At 43.8% G+C, this 27929-nt stretch overlaps 1 protein-coding gene across 1 annotated transcript; it reads left to right on the forward strand.

Moving 5' to 3' along the window:
* The first annotated feature begins 1045 nt into the window (after positions 1 to 1045).
* Positions 1046 to 27796, forward strand: KCNG2 (potassium voltage-gated channel modifier subfamily G member 2). The gene is made up of 2 exons (XM_050891549.1): positions 1046 to 1814; positions 25419 to 27796. Exons 1-2 carry the CDS (start codon positions 1059 to 1061, stop codon positions 26226 to 26228), a joined length of 1566 nt encoding a protein of 521 aa, XP_050747506.1. The 5' UTR covers positions 1046 to 1058; the 3' UTR covers positions 26229 to 27796.
* The last annotated feature ends 133 nt before the right edge of the window (positions 27797 to 27929 follow it).

Here is a 27929-nt window from a genome sequence, read left to right on the forward strand (position 1 = left end):
CCTGCTAAGTGTGACCAGTTGGGTTCTGCATTATCCAGAAGTAAGAGCAGCAAGCGAGTCGCTTCCAGCTCTGCTTCATTCTTAGGTTTGGTCTCGTGTTTCAGAGCTGCTGCCAGGCTGCTGGGCACCCTGTCCACCTCCCGCAGTCAAAACTGCAGCAGAGCCTCCAGCAGCTCCGGGGTCCTGGGTGAGCTCTGGTCTCCGCTTAAACCTGGAATGCGCACCTCCCTGCAGGAGATGTCACTAGCCTGGATGGCAGGCACCCCAGCACGAGAACAGAAGCTTTTCTGCCTTTTAGAAGTGGGGCTGTTCAGGTAGATACGCCCAATATAGCTTTAATCCAGTTAGTTGGAATACCAGTGGCAAGTGAATCTCGGTAGCACACACTTTGTGCTCAAGCACCCAAACCTGCTTGGGTGCTGGCTGCAGGCCGGATTCTCAGCTCCCACATATTCATTGCTATTGGTAGCTAAGCATGGTGAATTTAAATTGGGAATTACCAGCATTTCTGCAACCACATTTCTGACTGTACTGTGGGTATCCGTTTTATCCTCACACTATAGGCATTTTGTAATAGAAACATTATGTAGATGGGCCAAAATAATCCAAAAACCATTTGCAACTAATTTTATTAAGTTGGTAAAATGTAAATTGCCATTTATCCAAAAGACCCATTTTCCCTTCCAGTATCCATTGATGTCCAGGATATAGCTCGAACCTCTAGAAAGGAAATTTCTGAAAATGGTAATACACTGGTTTTGTTTCCATTCATTCACTGACTAAACCCTCTAGCAGTATCAACGCAGCTTCCGACCTTATTGCAGTTTAAGTTCTTTACCCAATTGACTATCAATCAAGCAAAGATAGTCCTAAAATAATAGGGGAAAAAATAATACCATGGAGAAAAGTTTCTTGGGATTGAGAGGATAGGATTGTTTTTCATCTAGCAATGCCCTAATTATATTGTAATTTTAAAATTCTGGTTTACAGATTGACTCTCCAGTCAAGCTCCAGATGCGTTTGTTTGAGTAGTTTCAACCTCCCTATGGACTCAACAAATGTATCCCGAAATGGCATTGCTCACTGGGAATGCAGATCCTGAGTTCAGTTCCTACTCCTTCAATAACTTGGAAACCCTGTGTGAAGTGCAAACCAAGAAAGGATTGTTCTACAAAAAGGCCAAACTTCTGCACCCTGGGGAAGACTTGTGCTGCTTAGCCCGCCTGGATGACCGGACCAGGTTTGTGATCATCAACGTAGGTGGTATTAAATACAAAGTTCCATGGACCACCTTGGAGAACTGCCCCTTGACCAGGCTTGGGAAGCTAAAATCTTGCAACAATTATGATGAGATCATGAACATTTGCGATGATTATGATGTTAGCTGCAATGAATATTTTTTTGACCGTAATCCTAGTGCCTTCAGGACAATCATGACTTTCCTGACAGCTGGGAAGCTGAGGCTTCTCAGGGAGATGTGCGCTCTTTCTTTTCAGGAGGAGCTTGTGTACTGGGGGATAGAAGAGGACCACCTGGAGTGGTGCTGTAAAAAGAGATTGCGACAGAAAGAGGAGGAGGCAGCTGAGGCCGGGCTGTATGAAGGGGAGATGGTATTTAGTGAAACTACGCAATGTGCCTTCCAGGACAATAGCCGATTGAGTTTGTGCATGCGAAAGCTCAGGGATATGGTGGAGAACCCCCACTCAGGGATCCCAGGAAAGATCTTTGCTTGTATTTCAATCTCTTTTGTTGCCATCACTGCAGTCAGCCTCTGCATCAGCACCATGCCAGATGTCAGAGAAGAAGAAGATCGGGTGAGTGCAGCTTTTCTCAGAGTAAAGCGTGTTTTGCATTGTTCTCTCCTCAGGGAAGGTGACGGGCAAAGTCACTCCAGCAATCATGCAGGTATTGCATTCAGTATTTATGATGTGGATGGCTGGCCGGGGTAGACCACAGAAAGCGTTATGTCACTTAATATTGAGGGAAGATTGGGCCAAACTCTGCCTTGCCAGCACAGCTTTGCCAGTTCACACCAGCAGACAGCTTTACCCAACAGATTTGTTTTCTGACATCTCTAACCAGATGACAAACTAGCTATTATGGGTATAAAAATCAGCCTTGCTTGAGGCTTAATGATTTGAAGTTAGGTTAAGAGCTAACAGATCAGTTTTCCTTAAAGGTACTTTAACATACCACTTTGAATGAACTCTCAGTACCCCACTGTAAAAATCATATTAAAATATTTTGATGCTATAGGTGAGGTAAAGGGCAGGGAAGCTGAGGCAGCAATTTAACAGCAGAAACAAACCAAATGTCCCAATTTTCAGACATGCTTAGTATTCTCAAGTGTAAGCTGTGGATGCTTCACGCCCTTGAAAATCGAGTCTTATGGATATTTTGTTTATTCTTTAGTTCAACAAATTTCCTAAGGGTTTAGTCCCTTACTTATGCAAGCAGTTCAGTTTCCTAGGATTAGCTGTATGTAGGCCAATGAGAACTCATCTGAAGATCGATAGAGGAGGACATTCACATTTTCATTAAATATGTGCTGAAATGCAATCTAAGGGGTTTGGGGGATGGGGACTTTTTGAAGAGTTCATGGCCTCTTTAGTTTTACTCAAATCCAAACTTGACACTAAATGTTTGGGCTTATTTCCCAGTCCCGTGGTCATTAAATGTGATTGTGAACTTCAGCTACTAAGATAGTGCTTCACCCCACCAAGTTCTGCCTCTCAGCTGAAGACTAAGCTCTCCTGAAAGCAGAACCCTTCTTGTGTGCCGTCACCCAGGTGCTGAATGGCTCATTGCTCACTGCCACTAGCAGAAAAGAGAGTGGTCATTACCTGACAGGAGGCATTTACTGTTTTCTAGCGTTGAAAGTAAAAAGCATGCTGATGGAAAATGGGTCCAGCAACTCCAGAGAGACCCCTGCGTTTGACTGAGTACCTCATGGGCGGTTAAACCCACCCTTTGCTTCCGAGGTATGCTCAGGCTAGATATCAGCCGAGTTGTTTGATGTGGAATCAGACTCGTTCAGTAGCAGCCAGGAAAAAAGACAAAACATTTGGTATGTTGTTTGACATTGGATTTATTGTAAGATCTTTGTTTTAAAGGCTTTTTATGATCTAAAATTTGAGGATAGTAGTACTGGGTACTAGTTAAAACTGTATTGTCCTAATAATTTTTAAAAAAGATAATTTCCAAAATACATGCCTTTTACTGTAATTAACCAACAGTGCTCCAGTATGCTGGAATTTTAAGCACAATGGATATTTTACTGTTGAAAACTGAGATGTATTTAGTGTTTAGATGTTCCTGGCTTTAAGTGAGAGCTGAACAATTGCTTTCAGAATTACCAGAGTTTAGGCACCTTATATTTTTATTAATGATCTGAACATAAATAGGGACTCATAATAACAGGCTAATAATATTTGTTGGGTGAGCAGGGTAATAATGAGGATAGAGCAAGCATACGAGAGAAGCTTGGATTTCTTGGTAAGCTGGGGCCATTAAAAGGAGCACATTTTCATAGTCAAATGCAAAATTGTACAGTAAAGATGATTGGAGACTTGCTCTTGCAAAAGCAGAGAGTCTGATTCTCAAAACGAGACTCTAAATAGGATTTAGGGTACAAGCAACTGAATCTAAGTTCCTATTGCAGCGTAAAGTCAGAAGGGTTAATGTGATCCTTGAATATCTAAGCTGGAGAGTAGTGATTAGAAGCTGGAAGATGATTTTGTGCCTGCATGAAGCATTGGTGAGACTGACACTAGAATACTGCAGTCAGTTCTCACATTCATATTTTAAAATGGTGTTTTGAAAAATTGGAGAGGGTGAAAAAACCTATAAATATTAGACACCTGGAGAAAATGCCATACAATAAGAAACTTGAACATTTCAGTTTATGTAGATTATCGAAAGCAAGGTGAGTAGATTAAGCAAATAAGTGGTTTTTATGGGGGGAGGAGAACTGTATCATCTAAAAGACCCTTAAATTAAGCAGGGAGAGGATGCGTGGTTAAAAGCTGAATCCTGATACATTCATATGGGAAACTAGGTGCCAATATTTAATACCACGGTGATTAATTACTGGGACAGACTAGGAAGACAATTAGTGGACAGACTAGGAAGACAATTAGTGGATTTTGTATTTTTTGGTGTTTTCAGTTCAAACCTCAGTGCCCTTCTGGAAGGTAGCCTTGAGCTAAACGCACTCTACTTCAATCAGAAGTAAATTACTGATTTCAGTTCAAGTTACAAAGGTGAAATGCTTGCAATACAGAGGAGATCAGAATAAATGATCTGATGTTTTTCTGTGCCCTTAAATTCTAAAAGCACAGAGCTCCTGCAAATAGGCTTTGTTCTGCCCTTTGCATGGGGAAGGTCTGTGGACAGAGTGGAAACAGTTATTTTGTTAGAGACAAAGGTGGTTCTTTAGCACAGGGGACAGGTGCAGGATCACTTCTTACATAGCTTAGTTCATCCTCTATGTTCCTTGCCTGCTACTGAATCAATGCAGGTCAACCCTCTATTTGAGTTGTAATTAGTCATGCTAGGAGTCATATACAGTGACTGATTTTGGTCCTGCACAAATGGATGTAAATACCCATGTAGATCTTTTCAGCCTCAGTAAGGCTGGGCAAGGAGTCAGGCATCTGCCCACATGGAATTGCTTGTAGGATCAGAGACCCAGGCTGCAGACTCCTTGCGTGTCATCTGTACATGGCTTAGCAAGCCGATGCAGCTCATCAAATAACAGGTGTGGAGAGAAGAGAGCTTATGTGAATTCAAAGTCATGTTAATCATCCTGAGCTGTATCCCTAGTACCTAGTTTAAAATTCGTGCCCAGGGATAGCTCTTTGGTCTGGTTTTGCAGTCTCCTAACAAGCAGAAAATGTATGTGCATCCCTCCTGGCTAAGGAACAAATAAACAGTAAATATTATTTCAAGGACGCACCGTACTTGGTGTGTACACTTTCCAGGCTCTCTGGCTGGCACTACTGCTGTTAGGGTTCCGTGTCAGAGCTGTCGTAGATACTCTGGCTAACAAGCAGTGGTCTTTTCCTTGAGCTGGTGGTGTCCAGAAAACAAAAGCTTTATGTGCCACCTATCTGTCCTGTTACTGCTTCAGGGAAAGAGAGAGGAACCAATCATGAAAAAAAACATGCTGGAGAGCAATTTTTCGTACCTCGATCCTTTAATGTCATCTGAATGGACCAGCTGTTACAGCCAGTGATGTCCTGCAGAGGTGTAAATGACCTCACACAGATGTAAGCGTGGGACCTTGAAAGTTAGAAGTAATTACCAAGTGGGTGAGGAAATTATTTTAGGTGCCTGCCTATCTCTTTTAAAATACAGAAGAATAATCAGTCATACATTTTGTTAACTTTATTAACTGCTCCAGATGTTCTAGATGACAGTGGCAATCCCTAGTGGTTTAGCAAGAGTGGGAAGGATCATGTTCCCATGTACCATAGCTGTCTTGTTCTTACTGATGGTCACCCTGACTCATCTTGAGCATTAGTCTTTTTTGGAAGTAGTATCCTGTGTTTCAGATGCTGCACAATTATCAATAAAGCTAACAGAATCAGATCCTAAACTACTTTTTACTTACCAAACTAGGACATATATTTTATCTTGTCAATTTTTTTTCCTCATTTAGCTTTTATTTACTGATTAAATTAAATAAAAACCACCAATCCAGTAATGCGCATAATAGCTGCTTCTGGAAATTTCAGGAAAGGGACACTTCAAATGTATAAAGAAAACAAACCCATGAAGAGAGTCAGGTTCTTCCATGTAAAGTAACAAAGCAATAATTAATTTTTAATTTCAAAATTTTCAGAATGGGAGATTTCTATGCAAGATCTAGATTTAATGGTGAAAAGTCCCCTCTTAAGGCAAAATACTGCTGAGACAAAATCATAGCAGGAGCCCTCAGGCACTGAGTTCTTTCAAGACCACCACAAAAATGATCTCCAAGACATAAAAATAGCCAGAGGCATAGAGTATCGTTAAGGCATTTTAGGCATATGATACTTTTAAGTGGGCTTCTCAACTCTCTAAACAAATGGCAGGCATCAAGTGACTCAAGGAAAGCAGCTAATACATCACAGGAGTCTTAAACCAGTTGGGGATACATTACAGCAAAAGCTTTAACAACACAGTAAGAGCTGAACAACCAAAAGACATTGAGAGATTCAACTGAAAGCCAGATGGTCATCATACTAGACTCTCCATTTTTTTCTTGGTGAAAACAGAAATGTCGACCATTTCTATCTGAAGAAGAAAGCTTCTTTCGTTAGACAGTCTTCCTCATCACAGAAAAAAGGTGATGAACTCAGAGATTAACATCAAGCATTTTGTCCTGATTCACAAAAGCATTTATAGGCCTGAGTCCCACTGAGCTCAATCATTTATAGTACCACAGTGTAAAACAGGAGAAGATCAGAGAGTACTTCCTTCTTCACCGTGCTTTCTAACGTATTGGGAAAAGCTAGTCTAATTAAAGATGCCGTGATAGGAAGTTACAGTTCAATAACCTTCAGCTGAAGAACATTACAACAAAGAGAGAGACTCATAAATAATCAAGTTAATAATAGCTCATAAAGAAGCCTGAAACTATTTAACCTTCTAAGCTTAATTTACACACTGTGCTTCAATTTTCATATTGGTGAGGATGGGGAACAGATAAATTGTGAATGTGCGTTTTAAACAATCTTGTGACTAAAGATTTCATTTCACAAAGGTACACACAAAAGTATTTTCAGACAAGGTTAAGAGAGTCTTGTATAATGATTCTCAGCAGCTCTTCATAGACAAGCTCTTGATGTAGGGGCTGGATGAGCAGTGAGGTCGGTTGAAAACTGGCTGAATGGCCAGGCCCAGAGGGTGGTGATCAGTGACACAGTGTCTAGTTGGAGGCCTGTAACTAGTGGTGTACCCCAGGGGTCCATACTGGGTCCAGTCCTGTTCAACATCGTCATTAGTGATCTGGAGGATGGAGCGCAGCGTACCCTCAGCAGGTTTGCCGATGACACACACTTTGGATGAGTGACTGATAGGCCAGAGAGTCGTGCTGCCTTCCCGAACGACCTCGATAGGCTGGAGAAATGGGCTGACAGAAACCTCGGGAAGTTCAGCAAGGAGAAATGCAGAGTCCTGCACCTGGCGAGGAGCAACCCCCCACACCAGTATATGCTGGGGGCCACCCAGCTGGAAAGCAGCTTGGCAGAAAAGGACCTGGGGGTCCTGGTAGACACCAAGTTTACCATGAGCCAGCAACATGCCCTTGCAGCAAAGGCGGCTACCGATATACTGGGCTGCATTAGGCAACGTATTGCCAGCAGGTTGAGGGAGGTGATCCTTCCCCTCTGCTCAGCACTGGTGAGGCCCCACCTGGAGTACTGTGTCCAGTGCTGGGCTCCCCAGTACAAGAGAGATATGGGCATACCGGAGAGAGTCCAGTGAAGGGCCACGAAGCTGATGAAGGGACTGGAGCATCTCTCCTGTGAGGAAAGGCTGAGAGAGCTGGGACTGTTTAGACTGGAGAAGAGAAGGCTCTGGGGGGATCTCGTCAATGTGTATAAATATCTGAAGGGAGGGTGCAAAGAGGACAGAGCCAGGCTTTTTTCAGTGGTGCCCAGTGACAGGACCAGAGGCAATGGGCACAAACACAGGAGGTTCCCTCTGAAGATCAGGAAACACTTTTTCACTGTGAGGGTGACTGAGCACTAGCACAGGTTGGCCGGGGTGGTCGTGGCAATTCCATCCTTGGAGATACTCAAAGGCTGTCTGGACACAGTCCTGGGCAACTAGGTGGTCCTGTTTGAGCGCGTGGAGGGGGCTGGACCAGATGATCTCCAGAGGTCCCATCCAACCTCAACCATTCTGTGATTCTGTGGTTACAACTATTGATTTGTTTAGGTTTGTGATCTAAATAGGTAGCTAAATAGGAAGAAATACAAGTAATCAGGGCCTCAGTGTGTCAGAAATGCAAACATTTTGTTGAATGAATGATATCATCTTGTCTCAAAACTCTTGCAGTTTGAGGTATTTCTGGGTGGGGAAAACTGTCATTTTTACATTAAATCATTTACTTATTTCAGTGAAAAGTAATGTAAATGAGTAAAACAGTTGTTATTGTTGGTGCTTTCTATCCTAAGATGGCACTCTGCTTGAGACTCTGGAATGAAGCTTTTCATTACTGGAAAGCTCGTTTTTAGCACTTTCTTGCTTTTGTGACTGTTCAGCTGTTTTTCTGCGTGTGATACTGAGACCTTCTTGATTTTAACTTGGAGCCACATGTTTATGTGATGCATAGATGGTTTGTTTTCATGAATGAAAGTCTTAATAAAATTGCAGCTTGTGTTTTTCCTTTCTTTGTGGAATAAACTGTTCTAGAAATTACAACACAGTCAACATAAAACATGTATTTAAAAAAATCTCTCTGCTGGTACTACAGATAACTATTTATAGTATATAGGCACCGAGGGTGACTTTTTATAAAAAGAATCTTGGGGAATTGGACTAACTAATTTCCCTGGGGGTCATCTGAGAATTTGTTACGCCATTCTCTCTCTCAGCTCTGCCGTTTAAATGCAAAAACCATGAGCTGTAACAGTATCACCAGTTATGGCGTCTGAACTGATCTACTGATGTACTCGTCCCCTAGGTTGCTAGTTTGCATTTTGTGTTTGCTCCAGGCAGTTCAGGCCACAGCTGGTTGGAGGCCAGGGAAAGACCAAATGACTCAGTAACAATTGTCACCTGCCTTTCCTACAATGTTGTGCACAAGGAAGTTCCTGCAGACACGAGATTCATGTTCACTTTCACATTCACATGCCCTTGCTTAAGGGATGTAGGACTCACAGCACTGCAGAGCTGTATTTTTACTAAAAGTAAGGTGTTTCTTATTTTTTTCTTTCATGAGCTTAAAGGAGGTTTTCTGCTCAGATGGTACTTAAATCAAAATGGTAACACACAGTCCAAATTACCAGCTTTGAGAGCATCCTTTACCCACAGCTTTAGTCATCAGCAATAAGCAAAAGTTTGCTTTGTTGTTTATGTGCTCAATCTGCCTCATGTAGTTTCATCACCTGTTCTGCGTAGTCCTGCACTTAGATTGCGAATGCTTTGGGACAGAATGTCTTAAACACAACGTCTATGACCATCATCATAACAGAAATAAAAATTAGGTCTACACTGCTGTTCAGGTACATGGGCACATTCCTCATGCCTCAGGCTGCGAGCTAGGTTTCTAAGCAAGGAAATTTTTTTCTTGTTGTGAGACCAACTTAGTTCATGCAAGATGCAATTACTGTATGATATCCTTAGAGTCCAAAACTGAGGAGTAACTGCAAAGTTCTGCAGTGCAAGTCTGAGTCATTGTAGTGTGGTCTCCCAGCTCCTATCTGATGGTCAGAGAAATTTGGTGTACATGTTGCCTTTCAGACAGCTCAGGTTTGTCTGAAAGCAGTTGAAAGTGATGAGGCTTGAAAATAAAGTGATGTTGCTTCTGCGGGTCACACAGAGAGCTTTAAAATCAAGAAGTCGAGAACCTCTGCACTGCTCAATCTAAACCTTAAATGTTGAGTTGTGTGGGTTTTTTGAGTGATGTGCATCTTTTATCTGACTCCCATGGAATTTGCAAATATAAGACTGTTGTGGTTTAACCCCAGCCAGCAGCTAAGCACCACACAGCCTCTCCCTCACTCCCCCCCGCTCCCAGTGGGATGGGGAGGAGAATCGGGAAAGAAGGTAAAACTCGTGGGTTGAGATAAGAACAGTTTAATAACTAAAGTAAAATATAATACCAACAATAATAATAATGAAATATAATAATAATAACAGTAATGAAAAGGAGTATAACAAGGGGGGGGGGGGGTGTGGAGAAAAAAAGCCCAGTGATGCACAATGCAATTGCTCACCACCCGCTGACCAATGCCCCAGCAGCAATCCGCCCCTCCTGGCCAACTCCCCCCAGTTTATATACTGAGCATGACGTTCTATGGTATGGAATACCCCTTTGGCCAGTTCAGGTCAGCTGTCCTGGCTATGCTCCCTCCGAGCTTCTTGTACACCTGCTTGCTGGCAGAGCATGGGAAACTGGAAAATTCTTAACTTAGGATAAGCACTACTTAGCAACAACTAAAACATCAGTGTGTTATCAACATTATTCGCACACTAAATCCAAAACACGCTGTGCCAGCTACTAAGAAGGAAATTAACTCTATCCCAGCCGAAACCAGGACAAAGACTAATGGCAAAATGTTCTTTGCAAATATCACGAAGTGGTGATCATGTCTTTTGATCATTTTACTGGGAACTGTGCTTGTCTGTGAACCATCTGAATGATACCATCCTTAATGTAAAAGAAATACATGTATTAATCTTTCCTTTGTGGATCTGAATCTAAATCTTTCCTTTACTGGTTTTCCAAATCCAGCTGTTAGCATTAGAGCATATCTCGGTATCAGTTTATTTTACTGAGTTCAGGATTGTTGTATTCACACACTAGGGAAACACATTTGGTGCTGTGAGTCCGTGACATCGCTGTTGCACAACACACTGCCCACTGCACCTGCTCTGCCCACCGCTGCCCAGGACTCCACCTGCCTGGAACCCCCCGGTCAAATAGCACACCATGCACCAGCTTTGCCAACTCTTTTCAGAGATAGTCCTTCCCCTTTGCAAGGCTACCTTAAGCTGCTCATGAATAGAAAATGTTTGAAGGAGTGCTTGGTTATTCTTGATATTGGTTGTGTGGACAGAGTGCTGCATAACAACTAGTTGTATTTAGTCATGACTACTTTTGGAGAGCTCTTGCCATTTCTTCTCCTTGGCTTGCTTGCTCCTCTTGCCGGGGCGGGGGGGGGGGGGGGGGGGGTGGAATTTACTTCCTGCAGTCCTCCCTCCCCTGAAAAAAAAAAAAATCCAGCCTTCCTGCTTGATTGAAGCTATTTAAACTCTAGATGTATCTAGTTGTTAAGAGAAGATAAAGGAAACATGGTCCCCGTAAGACAATCTTTCTCTGTTGTATCAGGAGGGTTAGGAGGAATGTTGTATTTTCTTTCACTAGGAGTTGCCTTTAGATTGAGGGGTGGAGACACGGCACTGTGGAACAGATTTGCACAGAGTCCCACAGTGAGCCTGCAGACCCTCTGCTCAAAATTCCCCATCTCAGCAAAGTTACTGCCTGAGCTGTTCATGCCTGGCTCTTACCAACTTTGGGTCTCACTGCAGCATCTTTTCCCAAGTAAAGAGAGAAATCCTTATGGGACAAGGAGCTGCCCTGGAAGATTTTGAGGACAGTAGGTTACAGTATAGACTTTGGGAACCACCTGAGACACTCTGCAGTGTTTTAGGCTTAGAAGTAAAAAAACGGAGAGTATTTCTCTGCACTGTTAGCTTGGGAATGAGGCAAGAGTTGAATAAGATAAAATTCCTGTTGACTTGTTAATAACTTTATGCTGTGCTAATGAACTCTTTCAGTCTACAGGATGTCTTCTCATGAATAAATAGCAGACTCAGGTCTTCTTTTAAATATTGTATAAATATGCTGCAATGTAACATTAGTGATAAATAATTAAACAGCTAAGACTCTTCCATAAAAACATTGGTAACTTTGTCATGTTGTTAACTCGTTTATGTTTGGTGCAGTGTGGCTCACCCAGCAAAATATGCTCCATATTTAATGTCTTTTAATATTTCTCTGGTTCCACCACCATAACTATCTATACCTACCAGTGGGTTTATTCTCCTAACTTCCAGGTACATCATCCAGGGAGTCTCTGAAGCAATCTCACGATAATAGTTGCTTGGCCTCCAGTCATGTTTGTAAAATTACTGCAGCTACTCAGTATAGTCTGCTCTGTAATATCCTGAGGGTACCACGTAGCTTCTTTACTCCATAGATTGCACCACTGCCTTTTGCAAGAGAGCTTGTGCTCTATGGGCTTATTGAGTACTGTCCTAGTGTTCTGAAAGAGAGAAATCTTTCATTTATTTGTAATAAAAATATCATCTGGAAATTTCATCTCAGAGCTCCAGGATATGTTGCTATCAATTCTGGAGGTTTGGAATGAAAGAAAGCAACCAGATTTACGTTTGGCTAGACCTCATATAGCTAGGCTGAGGTAATGAGCTGATTCATGTGTACAGCACTTAGAAAAATTGCATTAAATCATTTAACATTATAAATGCTTACATTTTCATTGCTTAAAATGTGGCGATTGAGATGAAATATAGAAGTTTTTGCAATTGGGGTATTTTTGCAGTGTCCATGGAGACATTTAGATTCAAGACAAATTAAGTTAGAAGAGTGGTATACAAATGGGGGGGAAAAAAGGTTAAAACATTTTTTGCAATAGGTTTTTAACAAAGGCGTAAGAAAGGACCAGGAGAAAACTGTAAGGTTGTTGGATTTTCTAAAGGTAAGCATGATATTAGTTCCAAGTAAAACCATGAAAAAGATGGTACTGAGTACAATCGGCAACATTTTTGAGAACAACAGCGTAATTCTAGTCTATGTAGAACACCACTCATTAGTCAAACTTCTTAGTATAATTTTTATGAGGTTATAAAGTTTTCTGAAAAAAAACTTCTGATGTAGGTACTTACACTTCTGTAAGATACTTGAATTAGTGCCACATAACATCTTTCCTTAATAAAAATGGCATTTTTCAAAAACTTACCTCCCTTATTAAGTGTTTAAAAAATTTCTCTTAGATCTCGAAGTAGCAGAAAACTAACATGAGAAATCATCCAGTGACAGTGTATGCAGAAAGGCATGCAAGTGTCTCTGGTGTTGGCCCAGAGCTACTTAGGTGTTTTGCTGGTGATTTGGGAGAAAATATCAAACAATTGCAAATGAAATTTACAGGTAGCACAGAAATTACACACTAGTCAGGGACTGGAAGTATCTGGCACAGCTAGCTGAACTGATTTGAACATGGGGAGGTAACTGCGTGTTCATCAGCAGAGAGTGCAACCTGTAAGTGTAGAGAGCATAGAGAGCCCAGGACAAAAGATCTTTTGGAAAGTGGGGACTCAGAAAGGGTTTAGAGACCCTGGTTAACTTCTGGCTATACACGATTTCCCATCTGACATGCTAGTTAAGAGGCAAGGCATGAGGCTTGGAGATACTGTGTCCAGATTGGTATCCATTAAGCAGGTAAGCTGGAAAAAAAGTTAAAATTATTTAAAATCTGAAAATTCTGCTTTATAGTGAGACACTAGAAGAGTTTTTAATGCAGTAAACAGCAGAATAAGAGAATGTCTGTGGACAACAGTGAATAACTGAAACCTGCAGCTAGACAAATTCATGCTCTAAATATAGTCTATTACAGTGTGGGTAATTAACAATGATGGAAGCCGTTCATCTAGTGATGCTTGAGTACATCTCCTATAGTTTTTAAATACATTCTGTCAGTCCTTCTAAACATTACGTCTCCGCTCAGTTGAAACCATGCATGTGATTCATGAGCCACTTGGTGAGATCCTCTGCTCTGCAGGGGGTTAGCTCAAGAGCCCCTTTGGGCCTTACAGGTCGGTGGGCAATTGCCATCCCACCCCCGACTCGCTCGTGCAGGAGCACTGTCCCCCTGTGCAGGAGGTGCCAGCAAGGATGCTGTACGTCTGGGGCTTCCTTGGCCCTTGTGTGTATTCAGACCTGAAGTCATCAGTAAGATGAAATGAGCGGTGGCAGTTCATAATTGTAATTAAAGGCAAGGGCAGCCAGAAGACCTCAGAAGCCTGGAAGCTTTCTGAAGAGGAGTGACATGGCATGCGTCTGGCCCTGTGAAGGCAGCATCCTGACCAAGGTATCTTGTCCAGCACTGACTGTGTTTGTGGGGCTGCTACAGGGTCTGAGACATGTTACCAGCCAGGGCTTAGTCCCAGTATTAGCTGCTGTTCAGACTTGAGCTTGTGGGTCAGTCACAACCAGGATGCCTCAGCTGGAACGGGCTGTTCACCAGAATACATGCCAGCCCAGCCCTCTGGCCGTTCACTGGCAGGGCCCTCGTACCCTCACCTTCCCATGCAGGCGCACACACACTGCCTTTCCCTCTGCTCCAGCTTGTTTTCTGAGCCTGGATACAAATAGGAAATACAGAGAATACTGTGAAGGTCCCAGCCATCCAATACATCCTGAGCCGTGTTGGAAACTTGGCACATGCTGCACTGGGTAGAGACGACGACAGAACAGAAGTTGCAGCACCCTCCTGAAAGGTCCACATACTGAGAGTCTGTGGGCAGAAGCTGTGGATATTCTCTCCCAGTCCACAGCTAGTTGCCTTTGTACACAGTAGAAATATTGGCTAATTTAAGGTGAGTCATGCAGTTCTTATATTCTGCACTGCTGTCACAGAAAACACTCTTACTGTTGCCTTGAGCAGAAAGAGGGAATATGAGAGAGTGCAGGGTTTCACAGTGGTCAGATCCACCTTGCAAAAATTCATCCACTTTGCAAGTGCAGGAGTAGAGCTTACAGCATTTCAGTGCAAGGGCAATGCGGTAGCAGACTGCCAGCTGCGACTGAGCCACTACCAGCAGGAGAACAAATCTACCCACAGGCAACATCATCGGCAAATCCTTCACTTGCTTTCAGATAATAGGATAAAGGGAAAGAGAGGGGGAAAAAAACAGGTTTGGAAAAAAATGTAAGAGGAAAAGCGTAAGCTTGACTCTGTCCTCCTTTCCTCCAAGAGAAAAAGCAGACACCCCCAACTTCTATAGCAGGTTACAGGATTGCAGGAACCAGTAAAACTAATGTGGGTCAGTAAAATAGAACCAGCAATGAGCGGGAGGCAGGAGGAAGAGAAGAGCTTCTGAACAGGGATTGAAAGAAGGGGAAAACTGGGGGAAATAAGAGGGAAAATGTGCTTTAAAATGCTGTTAAGAATCAGTTCTTTTTAATACAATTAGTAAGAGAGAGAGAGAGAACAAGACTGAGATTCTTTTTTAGCGTGAGACAAGCTTGAGGAGGAGAAGAAGAAAAGAGGATGCTGGGTTTAGGAAGACCACAGTTCTAGACACTATATCTGCATGTATCTGTGAGCACAGCCAGGTGCCACCACAGCATCATCTTTTCCCAGGTGTTGGGTACGTGTGAAAGCGTTGCGACTGCCACTGCTTTGTAACACCGCCCTGTCTTTCTCGGGCTGGTCCTTTCAGAGGAAAGTGTTGGTCAGGTGTTGTCATTCCCTGGGGAAGCTCTTCAAACTGCACCTAAGTGCCCTTGGCGAGGACTCAGCCCCGCTCTGGTTCTGCAGTGTTTTGATTTATGCTGCCACTTACGGGAGATAACCCCCATCTTTATTTTTGCAGTCCTGCCATGTTTATGGGAAGCAGGTGTGCTGTAAGTGCCAAGTGCCATTGCTCAAGTTTTTTCAAGCAAGAACTGAGTCTGTCTTGTTTTGAGAGCACTAGGATAGAAAATACAAGCTAGGATTATTCTCCAGAAATCAGGAGATTTGCTAATTTGCAAGGTAACTGGGCTTCTTCATGTAAAAGCTCAGGATCAAGCATTTGCTTAGGTTTACAGAGAATGGGTTTTCAAAAAAAGCATTGTAGTTTCCAAGCCTTGGGGGATATGATGCCTCTATCAGAGGTAGAAAAGACAGTGGGCTGAGGAGGAAGATTTCTAGTTCGTGTGAGATCAGGGGGAGAGGGGGACACTTGTCAGCAAGGAGGCTTCTGGTGCTTAATTATTCTCCTGGGGTTTTTTTTACTTTCAATTTCAGTGAAAAAGTGGGCCAAAACCAAGAATAACATTCTGGAAATCTGGAAATAGAAAATTCCAAGGTAGTTTTTACTCAGAAACACTAAGAACATCCGTGTTTCTAACGTGTTTCTAACGTGTTCATTGGAGGACACCACTGCTTGGTGAAATTATCATTCTTTTTTCTGCGTTACTGTCTCTGTCCATGGCAGTGACTCTGATTGATAAACAAATCCTCTGTGCTGAGCGGCTCCCTGAGGTCAGGCTGTGCAGGTCGTGCCTGGTCCAAGCACAGCAGGCTGTGTGGGAGCCGTGGACACACCTGGACGGCTGTGTCATGCGTGGGTGTTTCCCACAGAGGGAGTCTGCTGCAGGGCAAAGGTGCCAGAAAGCAAGCCATATGCGCAGTGGCCTGTGAATCCTGCCTTGAATGCCGTGGGAGTTCATGAGTTTCAAATATAATACCTTGTTCTCATGGACCTGTGTCTTCTTGTGTAGCTGTTTGTCTTCAGACAATTTCCCAATGTCACTGAGAGGTGGTAAAATTGCCAAAGCAGACCCCAGATACAAAACCAGTGTTTTGACTCAGAATATTTGTTCAAACAAATGGCAGTAAACCTATTCTTGTACATAGAGGTTGTAATTCTCTAAATATTATTAATAGCCTACTTATGTCTTACACACATGCACCGATGAAAGCTGTGGACAAGCCAGGTGGGGATCTCAGACCCCTCGAGGCCCAGCTCCAGCAGCATCAAGCGCATCATTTCCTTTGCTGGTTGAACATTATGGGCAGGTAGGACTTGGAGGGGTCCTCTGACGTGAGTGCAGTCCCCTGTTGTCATGGGTACCACATCACACCACCATTTCCAGGAACTGAGAAGCTTCATCATAAAAGGTGTCTCGCCTTCCCTGTGGGTGCAGGGGGCTCTTTTGGAACCTCACGTGTCTTCTAGAGTACGGATTCTGAAAGCTGGTGTAGCTATTTCTTCTCCTGCCAACACTGTCCTTTCAATTAGTGATGGGTTCTCTTTGCAAATAGCTAGTGCAAACTGAGCATGTTAGGTCCCTCTCCTTCCCACTCCTACCTCACCTGCTGATTGCCATGTTAGCTGATGGTGTTGCCCTTCCCAGGCACTCCTGAACAAAAAGTCACCTGTTGGAGCATAATCAACCAGTGAGTTATCCTGTTTGACTTTTTGCACTGAAGAGGATTAAGGAATGACCATATGTCCCATTCTGTGGGCTGAGCTGCAGATTGTAAACAGACAGGTAGTAGATGGAGATAGCAGTACTTTCAGTGGGTCCAGATAGACCTGAATGAGAACATTTGACCACGCCATTAAACAGTGCTTCTCTTCATCCTCTTGGTGTATTTATAGACAGCAAACATGTCTCTTCTCTGCCATCATCTGATGAAGGTAAACAAGTCAAATGCATTTAATTGTCTGTTTTTAAGATGGTAGGTTTTCCATTCCACTAGCCATCCAAGTAACCTTGGGTTACTCTCCCAACTCATTCCAGTTTGAATCATCCTTGTTGAACATGAGTGGTTCTTGAAGAAATCAAATCCTTCACTTATATATTGGGACCTATCAGCGAGCTCCAGACACAAGTGTTGGTTGTTTTGCGTGTGTGTGTTTGGTAAGCAAGAAGGAATCGGTGTCAAGGCTTGTTTCACGGGTGAAAACCGCAGGTTGTGAGAAGCTGTGTGTACTCATTGTAGTGAAGCAGACTACAAACATGAGAAAACCAAAGAAATACAAAGTGAAGGGAGTACTAGCCCCTGAGGAGGTCACTAGGCAGTGAGAATGGAGCAGAGTCTTAAGAAGTATCCTCAAGGAAAATGTTACCCAGGGTACATTGCTCCTCCTTAAGTTACAGTATAGCCCCTCTCTCCTGGTGTGTGGTATGATCAGACTGGGAGATAGTAGCAGCTGGCTGCTGGAGCACATACTGTTCCCTCAAGCTGCTCCCGTCCACAGTCACAGAGTCTGAGGAGTTTTAAGATGTTGGATGTCTTTACATCCCCCCCCAGCCTCTTCGGGTGAGGTACTGTGCTGTTCCTGATAGGCATCTGAAAATCAAGCAAGTTGATGGCGTTCTGTTTCATAGGTATTTATGGTCTGTTTTATTCTTTATATGTTTCTTGCTTCTTGCAGATTTTAGTTTTTGGTTGCTTTCCATAAAGTAGAGCCAGCTAACATTCGTTTCCCTCTAACAAATACTGTTGCTTTTGGAAAAGTGTGTGCTAAAAGAGGATGCAGGTGTGAGAAAAGCTGGTTGAGAAGAGGGTATTAATGAGAGGGCATTTTGTGCATCTGTAGTACTACTTACCTGCTTTCCATTCTTCCCAGCAACTCTACGGGGGCAAAAAGAAGCAGGACAGTGGACTGAAGAATGTATCTGCATGTGGCAGGGACAGTAAGTGAAGGAGGCAGGGAAATGGAGGACAGCCTTAGGATCACAACAACAGTCTTGCCTGATAGGTAGGTGATCGGATCCCCTGTGTCTGTGTCTTTCTCCACAATTCAGATGTATATGCCAAATCTATGCAGTCAGAGTACAGCTGTTAAGACATCTATGGCATTTGCGGGGAAAAAGGTGAAAGTTAAACAGGTCTCAAGGCTCAATATTGATGGCTTAGGAACCCAAGTCCTACCTACAGTATTTAACTTTGGTCATGCAGTTTGGGACTGAGATGGCCCAAAGCAGCAGGCTGCTTGTGGGTTGGGCAGAGTAACTCAAGGAAACACAGCTGGTTCCCTCTGCAGCCTCCTGGATCATGAGTGCCATCTGTGTCTCCCGCCTATTTAGTCTGCAAGGGTGGTCATAGGCTACCACATTGCATGGGTAAACTTCTCACGTACGTGGCGTTCTCTTCCCTCCCATTGACTCCCAGACCCTTTCCTGAGCTTTCCATGAACATAGCCATTTGGCTTCGTAGTTGCGTCAGAAGAGCAATTTATTTGAGACAGCAATGGAAGGCACATGCAGGTAGCTGTATCTCAGTAACCCCTTGGCTACATGACTGCAACTGAATAGCACGGCATGTAATTTTACAAGCCAATTAGACTCTGGCTGTGGATTTTAGCACACCCTGAAGTTACCTTCTAGCAGTTGCCGTAGTCTTTTGGCATCTCCCTTGTTCCTGTCGATGTTCCATGTTTATTTGCAGCTTCATTGGCAGAATAAAAATGACAGGCTGAGAGGTTGTGAAAAGTGGTGATTTGGGGCTGTGCTGTCTCGGGATCAAAGGAAATCCAGAGAGAAAAGTCTGAAGTAGGTATGGCTCCTGCCCACCTCCTTGCCCTTTTTCTTCAACAAAGACAAGTTGTACAGGAACAATTGTACAAGAGCTATGTTGTGTCCGTAATATGACTGCAAACTGTTAGTGACAGCACTCCCCACTGAAGGCAAGGCTCTGGTTACGTTTTCTAGCAGCTGGGCTGAAGATGAAGCACGAACTACGCTCTAGTTACAGATCAGAGTGTGTACAGCAAGAAGCAGAAGGCTCTTTCATGGCCCCTTGGCAACTTCAAAAACAGAAACCGTTACTTTGAATTCGCAGCCAGCCAGCTTTGAGGACAGACTGTGCAATAGCTGAATCATCTTTGCTAAGGAGCACAAGAAATACTCAGAGCAGGCTGGCTGCAAGTTCAGCCTGACCCTAGCTTTAATGGCAGATGGGCTGAATTACAATCACCAAGTCTGTAGGTGGTCAGTGGTGAGGGGAGCGTGCCTGCGCCCAAGGGGAGGGTGTGATGCTGCCCTTCCAACAGTGGGTCACAGCACAGGAGTCATGCACTCGTCCTTACTGTGAAAATTAGCTGGATGCTTTCATCAGAAAATCACTTTTCATCAGAAAATTGCTTTTCATCAGAAGTGCCAGTGTGAGCAAAATCTTTGGGTTTTGTTGGGGAGGCACGTTTCTGGGAATGCTGCTGTTTTGCTGGAATTTTTCTCAGGGAAGGCCTCTTCGTTTCACAGCAATAGTTGGGACAAGAGAGGGCGGTGACCCAGCACCCAGTGCTCCAGGTGCTCCCACAGGCTGGGACAGAGCCAGGTGCAGGCTTCCACCCTGCCGGCTTAGGAGGAGGAGCTGGGTCTCTCCAGAGCCGGGCAAGTGCTCCAAGTGTTGGGCTGCTGAATAATTGGAAGTGGGAGGTCTGTCCTCTGAATCTCCCTGCAGACATTCATTGAAACAGGCAACTCAGCCTTGTGCCCAAATCCGAGGGGAACACCCTAAGCCGCTGGGCTGAGGACTGTCTCGCTCTCTGCAGCGCTGCGTCCGGGCTGTGGGCAGACCTTGTGTAGCAGCCTCAGGGACTTTGTCTGCAGGTCCCTTAATGCTGATCTCTGGTGCTGAGACCTCAGTTACGTCAGAATTTCAAGTTCCACATTGTTGTTAAAAAAGAGTTTGATCTGATGTGCGCAGAGAAACACTTGAAATACGTGACCCAAAAGGCTCAAGTAACAAGGGGCAAGTGGAAGAGGACAAAAATACCATTTTAGAAATGTCATGATTTTAAAGCTTATGTAAGTATTTTTGTATGCAATGCCTCTCATGTTTGGTAGTTTTTTTTTTCCTTAACATATATGTTTGACAGGGAGGGAAATCTTCACTATAGAGGGCAAGTGGGCAGCATTGAAACTTCTTCCTTGAAAGTGCTGTGGAGCTGCTGACCATATAAAAATGTGTGTGCAAAGCAACACAAGAACTGGGGCGGTTAGAGGTGATCTGGCTTTTGACATCTTCTAATGCCGGAGGGGGGAGATGGTGTCAAAGCCTGCAAGAATCTAGAGGAGAGTCAGAATTTCTTCTCAGGAGACCAGAGGACAAAGGCAGGGTCAAGAAGTCACACAACACACAGTGGAGAATTTTTCTGAGGCACAGTACAGGGAAGTACCAGTGAAAGGGACACTGCAAGCCAAACCAAAACATTTCTGAAAGATGCCTGCAATTGTTAGACAGACCATACAGAGCAACGAGTACAGCTGGATTTGAACTCCACTGACACCAGCTTTTCTTTTTGTAATTTTCCTTTTGCCAAAGGAATCTTTGGCAAAGAAAATGTTTCTCCAGAAGAAAGATACTGCGGTTGGCTTTTTGACAGCAAATTTCTATAAATCCTAGTGAAGGAGACTCACTTTAATTTGACTGCATAGAATTACTCACTGAGACCTTCCTTCTTTTCTTTTCTTGTGCCCTGAGTTGACATTAGCATATGGCCCCAAAATCCTGTGCAACTGCAGGTGTTTCCCCATACTCAACTAATTTCTGCAGAGGAAAAAAAAAAATCTACCTGCTGTTTGAACGAAACACATGTACACACATAAACAAACATATACATCTTGTAAAGAACAACTGTTTTCCATATATTTTTATTATATCTCTGCTTTTTGTAATCAAAAGCCTAAGTTATTGTTTATTTAATGGCATGGTTACATGCACATTAAAAAAAAAGAATGTTAGTCTTTTAATACTAGAAAAGTGCAATGGGGGTGTCCTTTGTGATTGCCATTCATGCTCTTTTTTGTTTAGACCTCTAAAAGACAAAAAGAAATCAAATTGTTATGAAAACTAAAAAAAAGTTTTCCTGTGGCACAGTTTCGTAAAGCTAGATATGAAAATGTAATCATAAAAATTTATCTGTTAGATTACAAGATGAAGAAATCTGGTTAGTTGGTATGAGAGCTAGCTATTTTGCTTACAAAAAGTAAAAAGCAGTATGTAGTTGTTAATGTACATGTTTATGGCCATGAGTTGGTATAGCTTGATCTTTTTTGAGAACATACAGATTTGATACAGACCTATTTTGGGCAGGATGCTATCCTATTCTGTTAGGACTTGTTTTTCTCTTATTCCAATGGCTGATTAGTTCTTCATTGCTTTTTTCCATCTGTGTGTGTGTGTCTTTCTGCGCATTTTTGTTTTGTTTTCTTGAATGGAAAAAACCTCAAAACCCTAAGCAGAGTTACAGCATCCAGTTGGACTCGAATACATAGTTAGAAGTTTTAGAAAAATTGCCCTTTTTTTTTTTTTTTTACAATGCTGTAATCAAGGGGAAAAAACTGCAAGGAAAAGCAGCTGCAGCTGAAAGAAGCAAAGCACAAAGAGCATGAAACACGTTTTTGCTGTTACTGTTTTTGATTTCATGTGAGGATAATAATAGGTCATACCTAGATGATACTAAAACATGGTCCAGGACACAGGAGGACATTTAATTAGTGAAAAAAAGGCCTCTGGCAGGTTAATTGACACACAGGTCTGTTTTCTAAAAGCCTGTTCAGACCCTTTTATTCTCAGGACAGCCTTTGGACAGAGCCTGGCTTGTTCAGATTGCAATAGGTTAATAACGATACTGAGAAAGACTAGCACTTTGCTGAAGATAATTATGCATTAGCTAAAAGAGGGGATTGTTTCATCCCATTAAAATGAACTCTGTGTAGCAGAGTATTATCACTCCACTCTACTGAAACTAAACATTTTGGCATTCACAATGTTAGCTGTCAGCTGTGGATAGTGGGAAGAGCGGAGAAAAGCCAGAGCCCAACATCAGCTCTGGATGGAGTACATTTCAGCTCTTCATTACAGTGATGGGCAAAGATGCGAGCTTGGTTCTGCTGTGTTGGATGGCCCGAGCTTCAGATACCACCAAGCCTCTCATGCTCAGCTGAGTGAAGGTTGCCAGGCTGCTCCTGTGCTTGCATTTTTGATGTAGTTCTGCAGGAAGATTGGAGACATAAATAGCAAAGCTGTAGGTTTGTGAACCTACACAGGATAAACACGTCAGAGTGTGGGAGGGCAGATAGAGTCTTCTGAAAGTCATCTCCGCTGGTAGTCCATTAATGAGGAACAATTTTCACTCCTGTTTGCTCCCACACCAAAACTCATACACAGGACTTCGGAGAGTTTCCTTTCCTTATGCACCAAATAGAGTGCACTGGGGGAATTAGGTGCCAAATTAGCTATTAAACGCCTTAGTGTCTTTGTAGGTCTATTCCAAGGCTAAATTCTCCATAGGCTTCACTGACTTTCCTTAAACTTTTAGTGGCATGAAAACTATATACATGCACATCAGAATCCAGAACACTTCCGGCCACATAGGTCTCTTAAGGCAAGCTGCATCTTAGTTTCCGTACATGGTGGTCCAAGTAGTGATGTACCTTTCAGAGAAAGCAAATTTGCACATTGGGGCTTTTTCCTTCTTGCCATTGCTGCTGCTTTGCTCAAGCCATAGCTGTTCTTCTGTGGGTTGTCTCCTTAATGTCTCAGCCTGATCCTTTTGTGCATGTGCAAGGATAGTATCAGGAGCTGCAAATCACCTGCAACCATTGCCCTTAGGTGTGAGATCAAGCATATCCTGATGAGAGATTCCCAGGCAGCAGGGCTCTGGGACAGTATCAGTCTGATGGCTGGTTTCTTGGTAATAAGGTGAGAAGTTACAGTGGCACAGGCAGAGTCCTTCCACTGACTTTGTGAGCCTTGGCTCTGGCCCACAGAGCCAGATTTGTGCGGTGGTGTGAAACCATCTTGGTTCTGTATCTGATGGGAGAGCCTGACAGCTTAATTATGCTGTGATAGGAGCGAAGCCCCTAAAAACAAAATGTTTTGTCCTATGTGTTATGAGTGTGACAAAAATACTTGCTTATGACCAAATTAGTTTGGTGAGGCAGATATAAATTAAGCTCCTTCTAGTCTTCACACCTACCAAACTTAGGAAGTTAAAGACAGGCTATCATCTGAGCAACTACACTAGTAAAACAAGATTATCCTTCCTCCCTGCAATATGCTTAAATTCTTGACAGCAATTTCAATGGGACAAGTAATTTTTCTCTCCATATCAACATGACCCCCTGGGAAACAGTGGGAGGTACATCATATGCCAATTGAAAGTGGAATACAAAAAAAAAAATCTATAAATACAAGGCACTACCACCTTTCATCGTGTTTAATACAAGGACCATAAACGCCAGCTCTGAGGATTCCTTTTCACATTTTTTTTTTCCTATTGACATCTCTTTAGTCATTGTCTCAATCTCTTCATAAGCGTGAAATGGGGAGGGTGCCTCGGCGTTTTGGTTATCATATTGAGGTAACACAAGGCTTTATACTCAATGTGATGACACTGCTCTTGCTGCTGGCAGTGCAGCAGCCCTTGAAACGTGTATCCAGTCACTCCCCAACATTTTGGTAGTTAGCGAAGAGGGCAGAAGTCTCATCACTCCTTTGCTGTTGTCTTTCACAACAGGGAAAAAACTGTGTGTAAACACTTAGAGAGGGATGAAGCTAGGATGTGGTGCTGTGCAGTAAAAATTTCCTTGGCTCTGCCTAGCAAAAGACACCTGTGTTGAGCATGTGGGCAGAACTGTTTATAGATGTGCCAGGTTCTCAGCTTCTCCAGTGGTGAAATGGGGACCAACTTGACACAGCCTCGCCACTCTTGAGTGATATTTTATTGCTGTAATTTAGCATCGGTCAGCAAAACGAGGTTTTACTTTGGTACCTAATACCTGTTGCATCCATTGGGAGTCACACACCCCACTAGCATGGAGGGACTCCTACATGCTTACAAGAGTTTTCATAAACTGCTCAGAATCAAACTGGCTCACCGAATAAATATACACTTCCCTTAAATAAATATACCTTTGCCTTCTGCTCAAAGCCCCCAGAGCATTAACACTTCTATATGAGCATTTACAGAGGAAACAGCACTAGCCTATAATTGTCCACATCAAAATCTGTTTATTTAGAGAAGCTGATTATTATTCAGCTGGAGTTACTAACAGTGATGTAGCAGAGAATTGCCATAGTATGTGTGCTGTTGAATTAAAAATCAAAGAGCAGCCATCACCAGCATTATTGTTTATTGCTGTTCCAAAGCGCCACTGCTGGCTTGTTTACAGGCATCATAACTAAAGAACCAGAGTTCTCTCTATTTTCCACTAAGTGAGCCTGCAGGGAAGAGCACCTCTTCCAGTGCCTCAGAAAGCTTGGGGAGGGCATTGTGGTCATTAGTTGTTACAGGTGAGGTAATTAAAAATGCTTATCTCTCCAGACCTTCCCTCTATTCTTGTGGTACTTTTTCTTTTAGAAATACCTACATTTCTGAGTACTTTATATAAGCTTTTGACTATAGGGCTAGTGTGTTAATAAATGTTCACTGGAATATAAAAAATATTCTCTATTCTGTGAATAATAGATTATAGATGACCCCAAGCACATAACATAAAATGCTGTAGGTGTTTATGAGCTATTTATAAGCAATTTATTATTGATCAGGAAGGGAGGGAGGGATCACCCATTTATTAAAATCCGTGAATCCTATACTAATCCTTTCTAAAGGGTGTTAAAGGCTTGGTTAGAAATGATGTGTGAGCCACTGGCCTTTCAGCCGTGGGCTGTCTGGCCAACAGCTGATACCATCACACCAAATTCTTGGCAGCCTCAGGATACTCCTGAGCGTCGTTGACCTGTCCTGCAGCCAAACATGTAGCTAGTAGCTCTGGTTTTAGTTACCCATTCCAGCTGCTCTTAGCAGCGATGATTTTACTTTGGTACCTCGCAATTCATATCCATTTCATGTGGTGCTGTCCTTTAAGAACTGCCACTCTCTGTTTCTTTGGTTCGCTCCCTGGCTAAATCTTTTTCTTCCCCCTTTTCTGTGTTTCCTGCTCCTCTTCTCCCCAGGGCGAATGCTCACGGAAGTGCTATGACATCTTTGTGCTGGAGACGGTGTGTGTGGCGTGGTTTTCATTTGAGTTCCTGCTGCGATCCATCCAGGCAGAGAATAAGTGTGCTTTCCTGAAAACCCCCCTCAACATCATCGACATCCTGGCCATCTTGCCTTTCTATATCTCTCTCATTGTGGATACGGTCTCCACAAAAAACAGCAGCAAGCCCAGTGGGGGAGCTGGGAACAAGTACCTGGAACGAGTGGGCCTGGTGCTGCGCTTCCTGCGGGCTCTGCGCATCCTGTACGTGATGAGGTTGGCACGGCACTCGCTGGGGCTGCAGACGCTGGGGCTCACTGTGCGCCGGTGCACCAGGGAGTTCGGGCTCCTCCTGCTCTTCCTTTGCGTCGCCATGGCCCTCTTCTCGCCGCTGGTGTACTTGGCTGAGAGCGAACTGGGAGCCAAGCAAGAATTCACAAGCGTCCCCACCAGTTACTGGTGGGCTGTGATCTCCATGACAACTGTTGGCTACGGGGACATGGTGCCTCGTAGCATCCCCGGACAGGTGGTAGCCCTGAGCAGTATCTTGAGTGGGATTTTGCTGATGGCTTTCCCAGTCACATCCATCTTTCATACCTTTTCCCGTTCCTACAGCGAGCTGAAGGAGCAGCAGCAACGTGCGGCAAGCAGGCAGATGCGCCAGCTAGAAGAGAGCACCAAACTCCTGGATGGTGACAGTACACGGGGGCTCAGTGTCACATTCCCACCAGGTGCTGCTGGGCAGGAGGGTCAGCCTGCGGTGGACCAGGAAGCCAAGAGCTGTTGACTCTGAACAGCTGAAGACATATGTTGGCAGCACAAGAAACAGTGGACAAGGGTCAGTTCTGCAAGAGGAACCTCCTGAACTGCATAAATGAGGGGCAGACATACACAAGATTGTCTCTAAAGACCGACTTTTGATCTTAAGGGCCCTCTGAAAAGTGCCCCTAGAAACTCTACCAAGTACAGCTCTGCTCCATCGCTTTTCGTAGGGCCTTTCTTTTCTATTGAACAAGTATTTTTGGCAACCCCCAAGGAGAAGCTGTTGAACGTAGCCAGCCAGGAGAACGTAACGTGAAGCACAGCCTGTGCCGGGGTGCCATTCGGTGGAGCAGCCAGCGTGCCGCCTCCTCCCTGCTTGGTGACGCTCCATGTGCAAGGGGCTGAACGAGGGGGCTCCCCATGCTGCAACGCCCCACGCACAGGGGGTTTGTTTCGGCAGCTCCGCCAAGGAACACAAACCTCAGACAGGCCAAGGTGTGAGGGCAAGAGAAGGGCAGAAACATCCCTTCAGCTTTCGCAGGGGCTTGGTTTTGTCTGTTTTACAGATCAGGCAGCGCAGCCTGGGCTGCCAGCTGCCAGGTCTAACTTGTGCGCTAGCGCAGTATGCATTATTTAGTAAACACGCGTATTTACCACCCTAAGCTTTGTATCTTAGCCCCATGACAGAAATATACATAGACAATCTTCCTGACTATGGTACTGAATGTTAACTTGTTTTTTTTCCTTTGCTAACAGTTGAATATAACAAATACCTTTACAAATCATGCCATTTCTCCACTGTTAACTATTTCCATCTCTCATGTATCAAAAAATGTGTTTAACAGACGACTAAACCTGAACTACACGCAGCCCAAGAAGGGGAGGGTGATGTTAAACCAGCAGCGACTCCCAGCTCTGCATACTGTTCCTCAACGGTGGTAGCTGCACTGACTGCAGTCGTGTGCAAACAGGAGTAGTCCAAACCCGGTGAAGTTAATGAGACGCCTTCAGTGGGCTCTGGCCCGAGCTGCAGCATAGCAGCTGTGCTCTACGTTCAGAGTAGTCTTTTTTTTTTTCCCCCCCTGCTAAGAAAAAGACAATCCTGTCATCTAAAAATTAGAATTATTGTTCTGGCTCTTCTTCCTAATTCTCAAAAGATTTAAGTCAATTTAAAGGGAAAATGAATCATATGGTGGCATCTGCATGTTTGTTTACTGATGCCAGCCCCGTGAGCTCCCCAGCCCCCTCCCTGGGGGAGCTGTGTAGCTGGTGCCAAGTCAGCGTGCTGCGTGGGTCTTTCAGTGCTCCTACAGGTGGGATATGATCAGGGGATGGAGGGAAATGGAGCACAACTGCCTCTTGTACCTACGCCCCCATTTGTATTAAAGCCGTGCAGTGTTACCCTCCATATTCTCCTCCTGCCAGGAAGGGAACAAAAGCTGATGTACTAAAGATGGGATTTGTCTGGTTTGGGGGTTTTTTGCCTCAGCATATGTTGTAACACCAATCCTACATTAGCAAACTCCTGTATTAAGCCATTCCTTACAGGAATGGAGCAAGGGAAAATAAAAGGTTACACTTTATTTTAATAAAAATTAGAAGCTTTGTTGCTGAATGCTCACCTCTGATGATTCGGGTGCGGGGGGGAGGCGGTGTTTCACCGTGCTGATGTGAAGCCACGTGTGCCGGTGCTCCTGCCAGGGTCCCATGCCACTGGCCCTCTCTG

This window comes from Gymnogyps californianus, chromosome 2 (genome assembly GCF_018139145.2).
Source record: "Gymnogyps californianus isolate 813 chromosome 2, ASM1813914v2, whole genome shotgun sequence".
Classification (NCBI taxonomy): Eukaryota; Metazoa; Chordata; class Aves; order Accipitriformes; family Cathartidae; genus Gymnogyps; species Gymnogyps californianus.